Raw genomic sequence first — 16,130 nt, 5'->3', positions numbered from 1 at the left:
ACAATGCTTTTCACTGTATCTCTGTACGTGACAACAATAAATCAAATCAAATCAAATCAAAATATCCTTCAAGCAAAATTTTTCCGAAGCTCAGTCCTCAATGGCCTATCCCCTTATTCTGAGACTATGTCACATGGATATACGAATTATGTGCAGGAATAGGCCATTCAACCCTGTTCCACCATTCAAAAAGATCTTGGCTGATCTGATTTTAACCTCAAATTGTAAATCTCGCCAAACCCAGAAAACCTCTCGCCTAAAAAAACTAAGAAAAATGTATCTATTTTAAAAAATATTCAAGGACTCTGCTTCCACCAATCACCACCAAGTTCCAAAGATTCACACCCCTTGGAAATCTTTTCTTGCCTCATCTCTGTTTTAAATGGGTGATCTCTGCTGCCTGAACTGCTGTGCTCTTCCAGCACCACTAATCCAGAATCTGGTTTCCAGCATCTGCAGTCATTGTTTTTACCTCTGATTTTTAAACAGTGACCCTGCCGGCCCCAGTTCTGGAATCTCCCAGAAGAGGAAATGTAAAGGTTGAGACTCCTGCCTCTGGGTCTCCTTACCTGCTTCAGTCACAATCATACTCTTCTCGTCCCTGAATATTGAGCAAATCAGATGACCCAATCTTAAAGGTTGTGAATGCCTCCTAGTACAAAGAACCCAAGTAACTTTCCCCCTCCCTGATGCATTACAGTGTATGTAGTTCAGCCTCCAGCTTATAAACTTTGATTTAAAGCTATTCAGACCTCAGGTATTCACTTCAGATGTGTTTGCTCTGGGCCAGTCTGGGCCAACCTGGAAACTCCAACATGCTGCAACCTTGACAAGCCACCTGTACTTCCATCTTTAATATGCACTAAGGAAAAACCTAATTATAGTTTTCAATTTTATGTTTAATTTTGTTTTTATATACTTTCTTGTGAAATGAGTTATTTTTTGCTGCATCAATTTGTGAGACAACACTTGGCAAAGTGTAACATTTAGTGGTACAGATTATTCTAAGGGTGCTACATTTGACTGTTCTAAAATAGTAATTCCATTCAGTTCTACACAGAAATAGGGATGATGCCTGCTGCAAAGGGTTCAATAGATCTTCAGTTCAGGATCACTGAAGGGGAGTTTAAAGGTGACAGCCAGTGAAACTGGAAGTCATTGTTCAGTGTGTCGGAGTGAGAGTGTGAGAGTGAAAAAGACATTATGTTAGGTAGGGTTGCTATTGGCCATATTGCTGAAGACAACTGAATAGTCCAGGTTCTATGAAGTTGGTGCTAAGAGAAGTCCCAGAACATTTCATAGCTCTGTGCAGTGAGGACTCAGGAAAATCCTAACAGCTGTAAAAGGCTTCAAAGATGTGTACACACAATTAATAGTTCAAGATAGAAGAAAAAGTGTAAAAAAACCACATGTACAATTTTCTTGTGCACTTGAGCCAGATTAGAGCTCAGGAAACAAATCCAATGTCCCTGCTAACATGGTGAAGCTTGCGGTTTGTCAAGATCTAGAGTTGTGGTTGTTACTAAGTAAGGATTCCTTCAGAATCCAAGTGACAACAATCCCAGGAAAGAAATGGCAAACAACTAGAACAGGAGCAGTCTTTGAGCCTTTGAGTCATTGAGCTAGCCCATGGCCTTTGACAGTATTTCTAAGCTAGGTCACCAAATGTAACAAATGATAATCCCTTGTGAAATTTAATGCCATTTGTGATCCACTAACATCTGGGGAAACTGCTGTGTAATCATTAGGATTGATTTGATTGCATTTGTTATTTGATCTATCCTGTGGAATGTGTGACCATAGTTGCCCATATTTGCCTCATGTTAACTTTGTGATGTTAGAACACAAGTCTGATTGATCTAAACCTACCTAAACCAATAATCATATGCTTGTTTAACATTTATTTATAATAAACTAGTTATTTTTTGTTGATGAAAGAAACCTGGCAGAATTGTTTCTGACATTAAACAAGATATAGTTCAAACCTTCCATAAATTGCGTAATCACCTTGCTGGTTAATATTAAGATTTGTTATGAGGTGTGAAGTGGTGGGAGAAAGCAAACAGTGTTCTCCTCCAACTGCAGTCATATAACCCTGTTCTATCTGGTCAATAGCTTCAATTATGTCTCCATGTAACATATTCAAGTGAAGTCTGTTCACCCCCCTCTGGAAGTACAGTTTTGAGTGATCTGGACAGAAGCAAGGACATCTCTTGCACCACAGATATTTCTCAAAGTAATCTTATTCAATGCAACCAGAGAATATGGAAGGTACATGTTCTCACCCAGATATTGAAATGTAGCAATAGTAGCTTAAACTATACAGCAGTTCTGTAAAGGGCTGCATCATATTTTGTTATTTCTAAATACATTTCCAAATTAGAGCCTTGTGTTTAACCTTGTCACTGGAATAAATTAAATGCATCTTCAGTAAAATCCATTAGAAGCTGTTAAGGCATCAGTGCACTGATTTTAACATGGTTTGGGAGTAGAAATGAAAGAAGACACACATTTAAATTCAAACCAACTTTCAACATGCTCCCTTTTGAGTTCAATCTATTTTGCTATTTAACTTGTTCTCCTAGTCCAAGAGTAGAGACATTACCACTGCATCACAAGAGGGCAAATCAAGGCTGCTTCACACTGGAAATGAAGCTGATTTTAGGATGAGCTGGTAACCGAAATCATTTGAAAAAAAAGTTCCCTCTTTATTACCAGAGGCTATTATCAGTATTAACACATGGAGATCGGGATATCGTTGAAATCAGAAATCACAGCAGTTAGGAGGTGGGAAAAGAATTGGATACATGAGGCCTGTGCCTTTAGTGCATGAGGAGTGTATCTTCAAAGTCCAACAAGCTTACCCCTCCCATTGGACCCCCTTCAGCTGACACCATGCTAATGATTAGGTGACATGAAGGCTATCTGGATAACTTCCGACTTGACCAACCTTGCAGTATTAGAGGTCAGCACTTCCTATGTCTAAAAATCACACCCGCTCCCCTGACCTCCCAGAACATCTGATGAACCACCAACTCATAAAAGCGAAAGTGAGGACTGCAGATGCTGGAAACCAAAGTTTAGATCAGAGTGGTGCTGCAAAAGCACAGCAGGTCAAGCAGCATCCGAGGAGCAGGAAAATCGACATTTCGGGCAAAAGCCATTCAGTAATAGAGGCAGTAAGCCTCCAGGGTGGAGGGATAAATGAGGGGGTGGGGCTGGCATTTATCTCTCCACTCTGGAGGCTTACTGCCTCTATTACTGATGAATGGCTTTTGCCCAAAACGTCGATTTTCCTGCTCCTCAGATGCTGCCTGACCTACTGTGCTTTTCCAGCACCACTCTGATCTAAACACCAACCCATAAAGTCTGACCTGGTTTCTGCTCCTCAGTTTCCTTCCTGCCTGATAGTAACTCGTCTGTCAGGAGGGAGACACTTTGAGAAAACTTAGAAAACGAAAACCTGCAGTTAAATTCTCCAAGACAGCAGGATCTGGTAAACTCATAACTTAGGCTGCCTTGTCCAAAAATCACAATCACTGTATACCCATCCCCACCGCCCAATGCTCTTTTCTCATCTCGAAGGATATCAGTGTCAATCTGAGAGAATGTCAATCTGTGGTATGTTCCTCCAGAGGAAGATGATCGAATTACATGGCATTCACTTATTCAACAATGAATGAGGTAGATTTCCAGAAGAAAATATGATTATGAGATACATTAAACAGGTATCTTGAGACATGACAAGATAAGTGTAGCATATTTGGGAGAAATAGGTGAGTTTGACCACGAGGATTTTCATCCCCACATGTCTGACAAAGATTTATTGTTATAATTAGTCAACAATGCCAGCATAGTTACAGGCAGCCCCCAGGTTGCAAATGGGTTCCATTTCTGAGTCTGTTCACAAGTACATGTGTACGCAAGTTGGAACACAATGCAGGCCAATATAAAGCAGCCATATGTAAGTACAGAAAACATTCATACGTCAGCTATTTAAAATTACACCACAGCATGGAAGTGAATTTCTAAATACAAGAATTCACAAGTCAGATTAGTAAATCCCTGTACATAGTAACACTTGGATTTTTTCTTGACCAGTAATTCATGTTTTTTTAAAGAGAGTAAAGTTCTTAGGAAATAGGTCAAATCCACGTTAACTTCATAACAAATCAACATTTCATTGTCAGCCACCATCAAACATTAAGAATATGATTTTGGTCCTGTTGTAGAGTTTCAAAGCAAACTCACAACAGTGTTGTTAGAAGTGCCTGGCTGTTTTTCAATAATGTGTAAATTTGAAACAAAGCAAGAGAGCAAAATATTTTAAGATACACATAAATGGACTTTTCAGTTAAACAAATTAATGCAATCAATAGTCATTTATTTTACCTGTAAGGGTTGTATTTCCACAGTTAGACCGGTCTCAAAAATGACAGCCAAGAAATAGGCTGCCCTGTAGTAACCACAGCAGCTAGCCTTCATGAGTGAAGCGATCAGGTGGCCAATATGCTGGGCACTGTCTGGACGAACAAGACTCTCCACTGTCTTCTGAAAAAGTTTCTCACCAACTTTAATGAGTGTAGATTGTAGGTTTGGTGAATGAGCGAAGTCTAAGCACAAGATCACAACAAAAGATTTGTAAAAATAAAAGAACTATACAAAAAATGAAATTTGAATTTTGGAAATCAATAAATTAATGATGTCTACATCCATTCAGCTTCCCCTGTAAACTGCTAAGCTATTCCAGTAATTGTGGTCTGATTATCTTCTGGATCAATGGGCAGTGAGATACAAATAATTTTCTCCATCATTTTAACAGAACCATTACCTTCATAAAAATTTAATGAGTCATCATTCCATCTCCCTCCACAGAAATGTCAGGGTAAATTCCTTTCTAACATGGATTTATTGCACAATTTAACTTATCATGCCAAATTCGGAATGCTTTAATATATAAATGTGGTGTGGGATTTTTGAATGCGTTAAAACATGACTTAAGGGATGCCTTTTATGTAATTTGGAATGAATTAAGTTACATTTCCAAGACTGATGCCTATTTTGTTTTTATTTTCTAAACAACAAAACACTTTGCATTTACCTAAAATTGGCTCTAATGCCATTGTCTGAAGCAGATCAAATAAAGCCTCGTATTTCTTCTCAGTTCTTTTCCCCCAGGTGTGTGCTGCACATTTTTCTTCATCATAGTTTTTCGGTCCATATTTTGTGACCAAATCTAAATAATAATTGTTGTTCTGATCTGTAAATAAATAAAATTACAATCATGGATAATCACTGGTAAATCGTGAAGAATATCCCATGACAAATGCCTTCAGATAAAACATATAAAATGTATCTTGGCTAGCACTTATTGTGATCTGCTGTTTTAAGGCTTGTAATTTAACACCTTCTTTGTAGGAATCATTCCATGGGAAATTAATAGGACATTTTTATCACAATAGCAATTTCAGGATTGATACCGGAGAAATGAAAGGGAACAATAATTATGTAATTAATTCACTCAAAAAACAATTTAACATCTGTAGTGTAAGGAGTGTTATGTTATATGTAGTCTTCATGATATTGATAGGAATGTATTGGTACACAGTGTTCTATGCTGGAAGCTGAAGAACTCGCAAAATACTCACTAGGAATAGAGCAAAAAAACTAGCATGAAAAGTACTTCAACCAAGATCAAGGGTTACAGGGAGAGGGCAGGAGAAACATATCAGCCATGATCGAAAAATGAAGCAAACCCAATGGGCTGAATGGCCTAATTCTGTTCCTATACCTTACAGTCTTATGATCTAAGGTAAGTTAGTTCTTCCTCAGTACTGGAATGTAATTTTGTAGGATGATGAAAGTTCCACATGATGCAGTTACTTACAATTACCCACAAATTAGATAAGATTCACAAGAACCAAACTCCAGTCAATTCAGTGAAAAGGGATCCCTGCACAATCTTTAAAAATGAAAACTTTCTCCTTCTTATTGAACATACATTTCAAAAAGGATTTGTCACTGAAACCTAGACTATTATCAAAATGCTGGGATATAATGGTAAAATTACTAGGCTAGTAATCAGGAACCCCAGGTTAATGCTCTCAGCACATGAGTTCAAACCCCACTCTGGTGGCAATGTCTTGAGATCCAAAGGAGCATTATATTGGACTTGAAAACATTAACTCTGTTTCTCTCACCACAGATCCTGCTGGACCTCCAACATTTTCTGTGTTTCAGATTTCCGGGATCCATAGTAATTTGCTTTTCCATAGCAAAACCCATATGAGTGAATGAATTACTCGAAATCATCTCCTGCCTTGATCCAGCCCAGAAAGCACTGTCCCTTCAGCTTACTGACTCCAACTATTGCAGGCCAATTGAAGAAGTACAGTCTCCAAAACAAGTTTATTAAACATCTAATTCTATATATATATATGTCTTCTGTGCAGCCCTCCTGATGATGAGTAGCATTTCATTAGAATCTAAAATGTACAGATCAGTAAACCATAGCTTCTCATTACAACATCTAGTTAGCTCATGAGTTCCTCTACATCCAGATTTTATGCAATGATTTATATATTCTACAATGATTGATAATTCTTTTGCATACAACCAAAAGAGAGAATAAGCAACAAAAGGTTCACAAACTTAAGTTTACTTACTCAAATGTTGTAACTTTTTGTGCAATCCAAGGCTGTGGAAATATTTCATGATAAGTGTAGTGAGATAGTTGCATTTCTGATAGTACTGTTCAATATGTTTATGGATTTCGTGATTAGTTACAAGAGGATTTGAAATCTGTAGACATACAAAAGAAGTTGGGTTAGGTAGCAGTTGAACTTACACTAAAAAAAACTGCAATGATGATACAGAGACCTCCTGCTTACTTGTCACTAAGCACAGTACCCTCTGACAGTAATGAGGTGAGATCTTCAAACACAGCATAACAATGAATAAATCTAATTGTTCAGAAATATCAACAACATGGCACATTAAATGTAATACAACATCCCAAAGTACTTCACAGGAGGGTTGTTAAACAAAATAAACAAAATAAAACTTGAGAAGTCCATTTGAGGGTCGTAAGCAAAATGTTATGTCTTACAGAAAGATCTTGAGGAAAGAAAAATGAAATAGAGAGACAGAGTGCTTTAGGCAGGAATTACAGAGTGTAAGGCTGAGGCAGCTGGAGGCATGGTCACCAGTAATGAAGCAATGAAGTCAGGGAGGCATACTAGACCAGAGTTACAGGGAGTACAGATCTTTCAAAGAATTGTGGGCTGAAAAACATGAGGACGATGCTATGGTGGTTCTTGAAAACAAGGATTAGAATTTTAATTTCTCATTATTTGACTAGGAGTCAGTGTAGGTCGGCAAGCAAAGGGCTGATGGATGAAGACCTCTTGGTGTAAGTAAAGATGCAGCAGAAGAGTTTTGGATAGTCTTAGATTTATGGGGGTTAGAACATGGCAGATGAGCAAGGACAGTGTTGAAATGGTCAAGAGAAAAGGTGACACATACAATGAGGATTTCACCAACAGATTCTCTGAGGCACAGCTGATGCTAGTCAATGTTACAGTAGTGGGGAATGAGGATCTGCAAGCATTATAGTGGAAATTCATGATGACACGCTCATCCTGTGAGTTAAATATGATAAAAGGTTGTGCACAGTTGCTCAAATTCAGATAGTTACAGGAAGAGGGATGAAATTAGTAAGAAGTGAATGGAGCTTGAATTTGAGACTTGAGGCAAGAAATGATATGGCTGTTCAGTAAAAATCATAGTTTTTTTTTACCAAACGTAGTGCCTGGAATCTTTTACAAAAATCAATAAGACAGAGTTCTTTTCTGATTAAACCCCCTGAACTTATAGAGTCACAGAGTCATACAACATGGAAACAGACCCTTCGGTCCAATGCATCAATGCTGACCATAATCCCAAACTCAAATGGTCCCACATGCCTGTGCTTGGCCCATTTCCCTTTCTTATCCATGAACTTCTCCAAATGTCTTTTAAACGCTGTAACTTGACTCACATCCACTACTTCCTCTGGAGGTCCACTTCACTCATGAACCATTCTCCATGTAAAAAGAAGTTGCTCCTCATGTCTTTTTTTAAATCTTTCTCCTCTCTCCTTAAAATTATGTCCCTAATCTTGAAACCTATTCAGTGTGATTGTGGCTGATTTGTGACCTATCTTCCCAAACCTGCTTTTCTCCCCGTAACAATAAGAATGGCATTGTCAAAGCCATCTGTCAATCATTTAAAAGATCAACAAATCCCCTGGCATCAATTCCAAACAGCTGCCTCCCTTCTCGTGTTGAACTGGTCTCTCTTTCTGTTCTGTAACAAAATTGATCTGGTGTCCTGGACTCTCTGATTAATACTAACAATTATTTATCTGTCTATCTTACCTGTTCCCACCAATACCTTGTAAGCTTTGTTCGACCTATCTCACTATGTAGCCGTCCAAGTTTCGAGAAAGGCAATTCCAGCTCCTTTGTTGGTGCAGGATCATTTTACAGTAATATCTCTTTTTTGGCCAAGCCTCATCTTGGTAAATATCAATCGTGTTAATATCTAGTCCCAAAACTGTTCTGCAAAGTCTTAATGTATGAATATCAAAGATACACAAACAATCCTAAGAACAATATTAAACTAAACACAGTTACTATCTTCCAGGTATGGAAATGATGGACCTTGAGGTTGGAAGTTTAATGAGGCAGAAGGTAGTGGACCTGAAACCCATCATATTCCTGACTTTGCCTGAATTAAGTATGAATGCCTAAGCTCAACCTATCTGCTCTGTGAAGAAATAAATGCTTAAACAAATGGGATGAATATGAGATATAAACACCATAAAAGGTTACATTTCAGTAAAAACAATAGCAACCTGGGTTCTTTTAAAGACAAAGTTAACCTGGCATAATATGGTCAACACTCTTCAAACAATGTGAAATTATGGATGAAGATTACATAGACCTGTAAGCCATGGTCCTGGAGATCCTTGGGACGACAACTAGCATTAGGGTACAATGCTGTTTCAGCAATATGATCTGGAAAATATCCAGTCTTGGGCTGACAAGTGGTGAATGACATTTGCTCGACACAAATGCCAGGCAATGACCACCACCAATAAGAGACAATCTAAAAACTGCCTCTAAGCATTCAATGATGTCCCATCACTGAACACCCCACAATCAGCATCCTTGATGTCACCACTGACTAGAAACTCAACTGGACTTGCCACATAAAGAAAGTGGCTATAAGAGCAGGTCAAATACTGTGATGAATAACTCACCTCCTGACTCCTCAAAATCTGTCCATCATCTACAAGGCACAGAACCTTACGTCAGTGGTGGGGAAGTTGTTGGATGGATTCTGAGGGGCAGGATTTACATATATTTGGAAAGGCAAGGACTGATTAGGGATAGTCAACAGGTCTTTGTGTGGAGGAAATCATGTCACACTAACTTGACTGAGTTTTGTGAAGAGGTGACAAGATTGATGAAGAGCAGTAGCCGTTGTCTGTATTGACTTCAGCAAAGTGTTCGACACGCTTCACATGGTGGACTGAGTAGTAAGGTTAGATCACATGGGATCCAGAGTGAGCTAGCCAATTGGATCCAGAATTAGCTTGGAGGTACGAGACAGAGTACAGAGTAAGGATAGAGGGTTGCTTTTCAGACTGGAGACCTGTGGCCAGTGGTGTGCCACAAGGATCGGTGCTGGGTCCACTGCTTTTTGTCATTTATGTAAATTATTTGGATGTAGATACAGTTAGTAAACACCAAAATTGGAGGTGTAGAGGACAGCAAAGAAGGTTACCTCAGGGTACAACAGGATCTTGATCAGATTGTCCAATGGGCAGTGGAGTGGCAGATGGAGTTTAATTTAGAAAAGATGTTGCATTTTGGTAAGGCAAACAGACTGAGACAATTCATGGTAGGGTCTGGCTGAACAAAAACCTGAAAAGGATGGGGCTTTTTCCCTGGAGCATCAGAGGCTGAGGGGTGACCTTATGGTTGTTTATAAAATCACAAGGGGCATGGATAGAATGAATAGTCAAGGTCTTTTCCCTGGGGTAGGGGAGTCCAAAACTAGAGGTCATAGGTTAAAAGTGAGAGAGGAAATATTTAAAAGTGACCTAAGGGATAACATTTTCACGCAGAAGGTAGAATGTGTATGGAACGAGCTGCCAGAGCAATTTGTGGAGGTGGGTACATTTACAACATTTAAAAGGCATCTGGATGGGTATGTGAATAGGAAGAGTTTGGAGGGATATGGGCCTTATATTGGCAAATGGACTAGGTCAAATTAGGAAAACTAGTTGGCATGGACAAGTTGGACCAAGGGGTCTGTAACTGTGCTGTATGACTCTATGACTTTAAGTCAGATGTGTGATGGAATGTTCCCCACTTGTCTGGTTGGGTGCATCTCTGACAACATTCAAGGATCTTGACATCATCTGGTAAAAAGCAACCCAGTTTATTGGCACCAAATCTACAAACATCCATTCCCTGTACCGCCAATGCTCAGTAGCAGCAGTGTGTACTATCTACAAGATACACTGCAGAGTGTCACCAAAGATTGTTAAACTGCACCTTCCAAACACACAACCAATTCCATCAAGAAGGACAAGGGCAACAGCTACAAGGGAACACCACTACCTGCAAGTTCCCCTTCAAATCACTCAGCATGTTGACTTGGAAACATATTGCTGTTCCTTCACTGTCACTGGGTCAAAATTCTGGAAATCCCTCCCTAAGACCATTACTGGTCAGCCTACAGTATGTAGCATGGTGAGGTGATGGCCTCATGGTATTATTACAAGACTCTTAATCTAGAGAGCCAGGTAATGTTCTGGGGACATGGGTTCAAATCCTGCCACAAGCAAATGGCAAATTTGAATTAAATAAACATCTGGAATTAAGAGTGTAATGATGGCCACCAATCTATTATTGATTGTCAGAAAAACCAATTTTTTCCATTAAGGTCCTAAAGGAAAGAAAACTGTCATCTTTACCTGGTCTGGCTTACATATGACTCCAGATCCATAGCAATGTGGTTGACTCTTAATTACCCTATGGACAATTAGGGATAGGTAATAAATGCTAGCCTTGCCATCATTCCACAACCAAATTTTTAAAAATGTGACTACAGCGATTCAAGAAGGCAGCTCACTACCACCTCTTCAAAGGCAACTATAGACAGCCAATAAATGCTGGCCCAACCCAATGCCCATATCCTACAAATGAATAAAGGAAAGCTAAGTAAAGCTACAATCTAATAAAGGGACACAATGCAGGAAAGGTAGCAAATACGGAGAGGAAAACAGAGTTAGTGCTTCCTATCTGTGACCTTCCATTAGAACAGACCTGAACCATTAACTCTAATCTGCTGTCAGCACATGTGCCTGACCCAGCTGGATATTCCCAGCATTGTCTGTTTTATTTTAGATTTTCAGCAACTGCTTTTGTATTAACTCTTCCACATTATTTTTGAAGCAGTTCTGTAATAATGTTCATAACATTATTGGTGAGTGACCAGTAAACAAACAGGTTCAAACATTTTGGTGGAAAGAGCAAACACAACATTTTTTTGTTTAGGTGTCACATGCTTGCAGTTCAAAATTTACCTTTTGGACTGTTAGGCCTACCAGTCGGTATAACTTCACAGGGCCAATGAATCCTTCAAAACCTCGGACATGATTGCTGCCTCCAAGGACAAAGTACCCAACTGAATCGTTATGATGAACATCTTCAGGATAGCTGGAAAGCAATGCAAGATAAAGACGAATGATGTTTACATTATTCTGAAGAAAAAGAGATTAAAATGGTCTCGTATTTCATACTGTACAAGCTGGATACATAATACAGATATCCCTTAGGCAAAATTTCAAGCAAGTCATTATTTAATTTTATTTGAAATTGAAGTATAAAGTAAAAGGTATAAAGTATATGCTATCTTCAAAGTATAAAGAAGACAAACTCCGAATGGTTGATTTTTTTATTATTCACTCATGTACGTGGACATCGTTGGGTGGGCCAGCATTTATTGCCTGTCCCTAATTGCCCTTGAGAAGGTGGTAGTGAGGTGCTTTCTTGAACTTCTGCAGTCCACATGCTGTAGGTTGACCCACAATGCTCTTAGGTAGGGAATTACAGGATTTTGACACAGTGACAATGAAGGAATGGTGATATATTTTCTCGTCAGGGTGGTGAGTGAGTGGCTTGGAGTGTTGTTTGTTCTGCTCATGTCTCTGATGCCATTTTTCAAGATGGAAGTGGTCGTGGCTTTGGAAGACGCTAAGGATTTTTGGTGAATTTCTGAAGTGCTTCTTGTAGATAGTACATACTGCTGCTACTGCGCGTCAGTGGTGGAGGGAGTGGATGCTTGTTGATGTGGTGTCAATCAAGCAGGCTACTTTGTCTTGGATGGTGTCAAGCTTCTTGAGTGTTGTTCCATGCAAGTAGTGAGTATTCCACCACATTCCTGACTTGTGTCTTGTAGGTAGTTGACTGGCTTTAAGGAGTCCACAGATGAATTACTCGTCACAGCATTCCGAGTCTCTGACTTGCTCTTGTTACCACTGTGTTCACGTGGAGAATCAAGCTGAGTTTCTAATCATTGGTAATACTAAGAATGTTGGTAGTAGTGGGAATTCAATGATGGTAACTGCATCGAATGTTAAAGAGTGTTGCTTAGAGTCATAGAGATGTACAGCATGGAAACAGACCCTTCGGTCCAGCTCGTCCATGCCAACCATATATCCTAAAGTAATCTAGTTCCATTTGCCAGCACTTGGACCATATCCCTCTAAGCCTTTCATATTCATGTACCCATTCAGATGTCTTTTCAATGTTGTAATTGTACCAGCCTCCACCACTTCCTCTGGCAGCTCATTCTATACACGCACCATGTGATTCCCACATCGGACAGGAAGAGCACAGCACTCTATGAAAGGCCATCTTTGCACTTTAACAATCTATAGGCCCAGAAAATAGCTGTTGGAGATTGTTGTTGTCTGGCATTTGTATGGCACAAATGTTAGTTGCCACTTCTTAGCCCAAACCTGGATATTGTCCAGATCTTGTTGCATTTAAACATGTTCTGCTTCAGTATCTGAGGAGTTGTGAATGGTGCTGTACATTGTGCAATCATCGGCAAATATCCCCACTTTTGAACTTATGATGGAAGGAAGGTCATTGATGAAGCAGCTGAAGATAGTTGGGTCCTGGACAGTGAGGAACTCCTGCAGACGTGTGCTGGAGCTGAGGTGATTGACCTCCAACAAACACAACCATTTTCTATTGCCAGGCATGACTTAAATCAGTGAAGAGTTTGCCCCATGATGCCCACTGCTTCCAGTTTTTTTTTAAGGTTCCTTGATGCAACACTCAGTTGAAGTTGGCCTTGATGTCAAGGGCAGTCACTCTCACCTCTGGAATTCAGCTCTTTTGTCCATAGTTGAACCAAGGCTGTAATGAGGTCAGGAGCTGAGTGCTCCTGTTGAATCCCAAACTGGGCGTCGCTGACTAGGTTATTGCTGAGCAGGTATTGCTTGAGAGTATTTTTGATGATACCTTCTATCACTTTACTAATGATCAAGAGTAGACTAATGGGCTGGGTTGAATTTGTCCTGCTTTTCATGTATAGAAAATATGTAGCAATTTGTCCTGCTTTTCATGCATAGAAAATATGCAGTTAGATGCAGTGTTGTAACTGTATCGGAAGTGCTGGGCTAAGGGAGCAGCAAGTTCTGGAGCACAGGTTTTCAGTGCTGTTGCCAGAATGTTGTCAGGGCCCATAGCCTTTGCAGTACCAAGTGCCTCCACCATTTCTTGAGATCACATGGAGTGGAATGAATTGACTGAAGACTGGTATCTGTAATACTGGGGACTACTGGGGGAGGACAACATGGATCATTCGTTCAGCACTTCTGGCTGAAGATTGCTGTGAAAACTTCAGCCTTATCTTTTGCACTGATGAGCTGGGCTCTTCCATCACTGAGGATGGGAGATTTGTAAAGCCTTTTCCTCCGCTGAGTTGTTTAATTGTCCACTGCCATTTATGACTGGATGTGACAGGACTGCAGAGCTTCAATATGATCCGTTTGTTGTGGGAACACTTAGCTCCGTTATCACTTGCTGCTTATACTGTTTGGCATGCAAGTAGTTTTGTTTGGTAGCTTCACCAGGTTGACACCTCATTTTTCTGGTATGTCTGTACTGCTCCTGGCATGCTCTCTGTATTTTCCATTGAACTAGGGTTGATCCCCTGGCTTGATGGTAATGACTGAGTGAGGGATACGTTGGGTCATGAGGTTACAGATTATGCTGGTGTATAATACTGCTGCTGCTGATGGCCCACAGCACCTGATGGATGCCCAGTCTTAAGTTGCTACATCTGTTTGAAGTCTGTCCCATTTAGCAAATGTGTGTTGTCACAGGAACTCATTTATGATAAAAAAAACAAACTCCAGCCTGGGCTGCATAATTAGAGTAATCAATCACTATTGATCAGTCTGAAATAGATCCAGGCATAACCTGTGAAAAATGTCAGTGGCTGACAGGATTGGAAATCATTGGTTTGAGATCACCTTGTTTGACCCTAGCATGTTCCACTTTACACTTGTATCTAATGTTACTTATATATTGGACTCCAAAGTATTATACAGTCATAGAGATGCACAACTTGGAAACAGACCTGTCGGTCCAACCTGTCCATGCTGACCAGATATCTGAAACTAATCTAGCCCCATTTGCCAGACTTAGCCCATATCCCTCTAACCTTTCCTATTCATATACCCATCCAGATGCCTTTTAATTGTTGCAATTATTCCAGCCTCCACCACTTCCTTGGCAGCTCATTGCATACATGCATCACCCTCTGCGTGAAACAGTTGCTCTCTGTATCCTCTAGTTCTGGACTCTCCCATCCCAGGGAAAAGACCTTGTCTATTTATGCTATCCATGCCTCTCATGATTTTATAAACCACCATAAGGTCACCCCTCAGCCTCCAACAGTCCAAGGAAAACAGTCCCAGCCTATTCAGCCTCTCCCTATAGCTCAAACCCTCCAACCCTGGCAACATCTTTGTTAATCTTTTCAGAACCCTTTCAAATTCAAGTGAAATTCATAGCATGTCTGCTATGGCCCATGTAAAAAGTGCTTCTGCACATTCTCCAATGCATTCACATCTTTCCTACTTTGTGGCAACTATAATTGTACACAACACTGCAGCTGTGGTCTAACAAGTGTCTTGTACATGTTTAACATCATCTTCTTGCTTTTGTACTTTTCGCCTTTATTAATGAAGCCAAAAACACTGTATTCTCCATAAACCCTGCTCTCTCTACCTGTCCTGCCATCTTCAATGATCTATGCACATATACACCCAGGTTCCTGTGCTTTGGCACCGCTAATAGAACTGTACCATCCATTTTATCATGTTTTTCAGTGTTCGTCTGATCAAAGTGCATCATCTCACACTTGTCTGCATCAAACTACATCTGTCACCAATCTACCCACTCCATCAACTTGTCAAAGTCCTTTTGCAGTTCGACACTATCTTTCTCACAGTTTATAATTGTCCCATCTTTTGTGTCACCTGCAAGCTTGGAAATTGCCTTCTGTGCACCAAGATCTAGACCATTAATACAAATCAGGAAAAGCAAGGGTCCCTATACTGACCCCACCACAAATCTTTCTCCAACCCAAAAAATGTACATTGACCATTATTCACAATATCTTTTCCCTTGTAATAATAATTGTTTTTTTAAGTTCCTCCTTTTACAGTCATAGAGTCATAGAAATGTACAGCCTGGAAACAGACCCTTTGGTCCAACCCATCCATGCTGACCAGATATCCCAATCCAATCTAGTCCCACCTACCACCACCTGGCCCATATCCCTCCAAACCCCTTCCTATTCATATACCCATCCAAATGCCTCTTAAATGTTGCAATTGTACCAGCATCCACCACATCCTCTGGCAGCTCATTCCATACACGTACCACCCTCTGCGTGAAAACGCTGCCCCTTAGGTCTCTTTTATATCTTTCCCCTCTCACCCTAAACCTATGCCCTCTAGTTCTGGACTCCCTGACCCCAGGGAAAAGACT

At 40.0% G+C, this 16,130-nt stretch overlaps 1 protein-coding gene across 2 annotated transcripts in view; it reads right to left on the bottom strand.

Moving 5' to 3' along the window:
- LOC122551558 (protein sel-1 homolog 3-like) overlaps positions 1–16,130 on the bottom strand; it is an 84,764-nt gene that overhangs the window by 45,290 nt on the left and 23,344 nt on the right. For both annotated transcript variants that reach the window (XM_043693632.1, XM_043693621.1), the window contains exons 7-10: positions 11,642–11,774; positions 6,666–6,801; positions 5,102–5,260; positions 4,393–4,613 (exon numbers count right to left, since the gene is read on the bottom strand). In XM_043693632.1, the coding sequence (XP_043549567.1) occupies positions 4,393–4,613; positions 5,102–5,260; positions 6,666–6,801; positions 11,642–11,774 (649 nt within the window). The remainder of the gene's footprint in view (positions 1–4,392; positions 4,614–5,101; positions 5,261–6,665; positions 6,802–11,641; positions 11,775–16,130) is intronic.

Source organism: Chiloscyllium plagiosum, chromosome 1, assembly GCF_004010195.1.
Source record: "Chiloscyllium plagiosum isolate BGI_BamShark_2017 chromosome 1, ASM401019v2, whole genome shotgun sequence".
Classification (NCBI taxonomy): domain Eukaryota; kingdom Metazoa; phylum Chordata; class Chondrichthyes; order Orectolobiformes; family Hemiscylliidae; genus Chiloscyllium; species Chiloscyllium plagiosum.
This window is presented reverse-complemented; position numbering and strand designations above follow the sequence as displayed.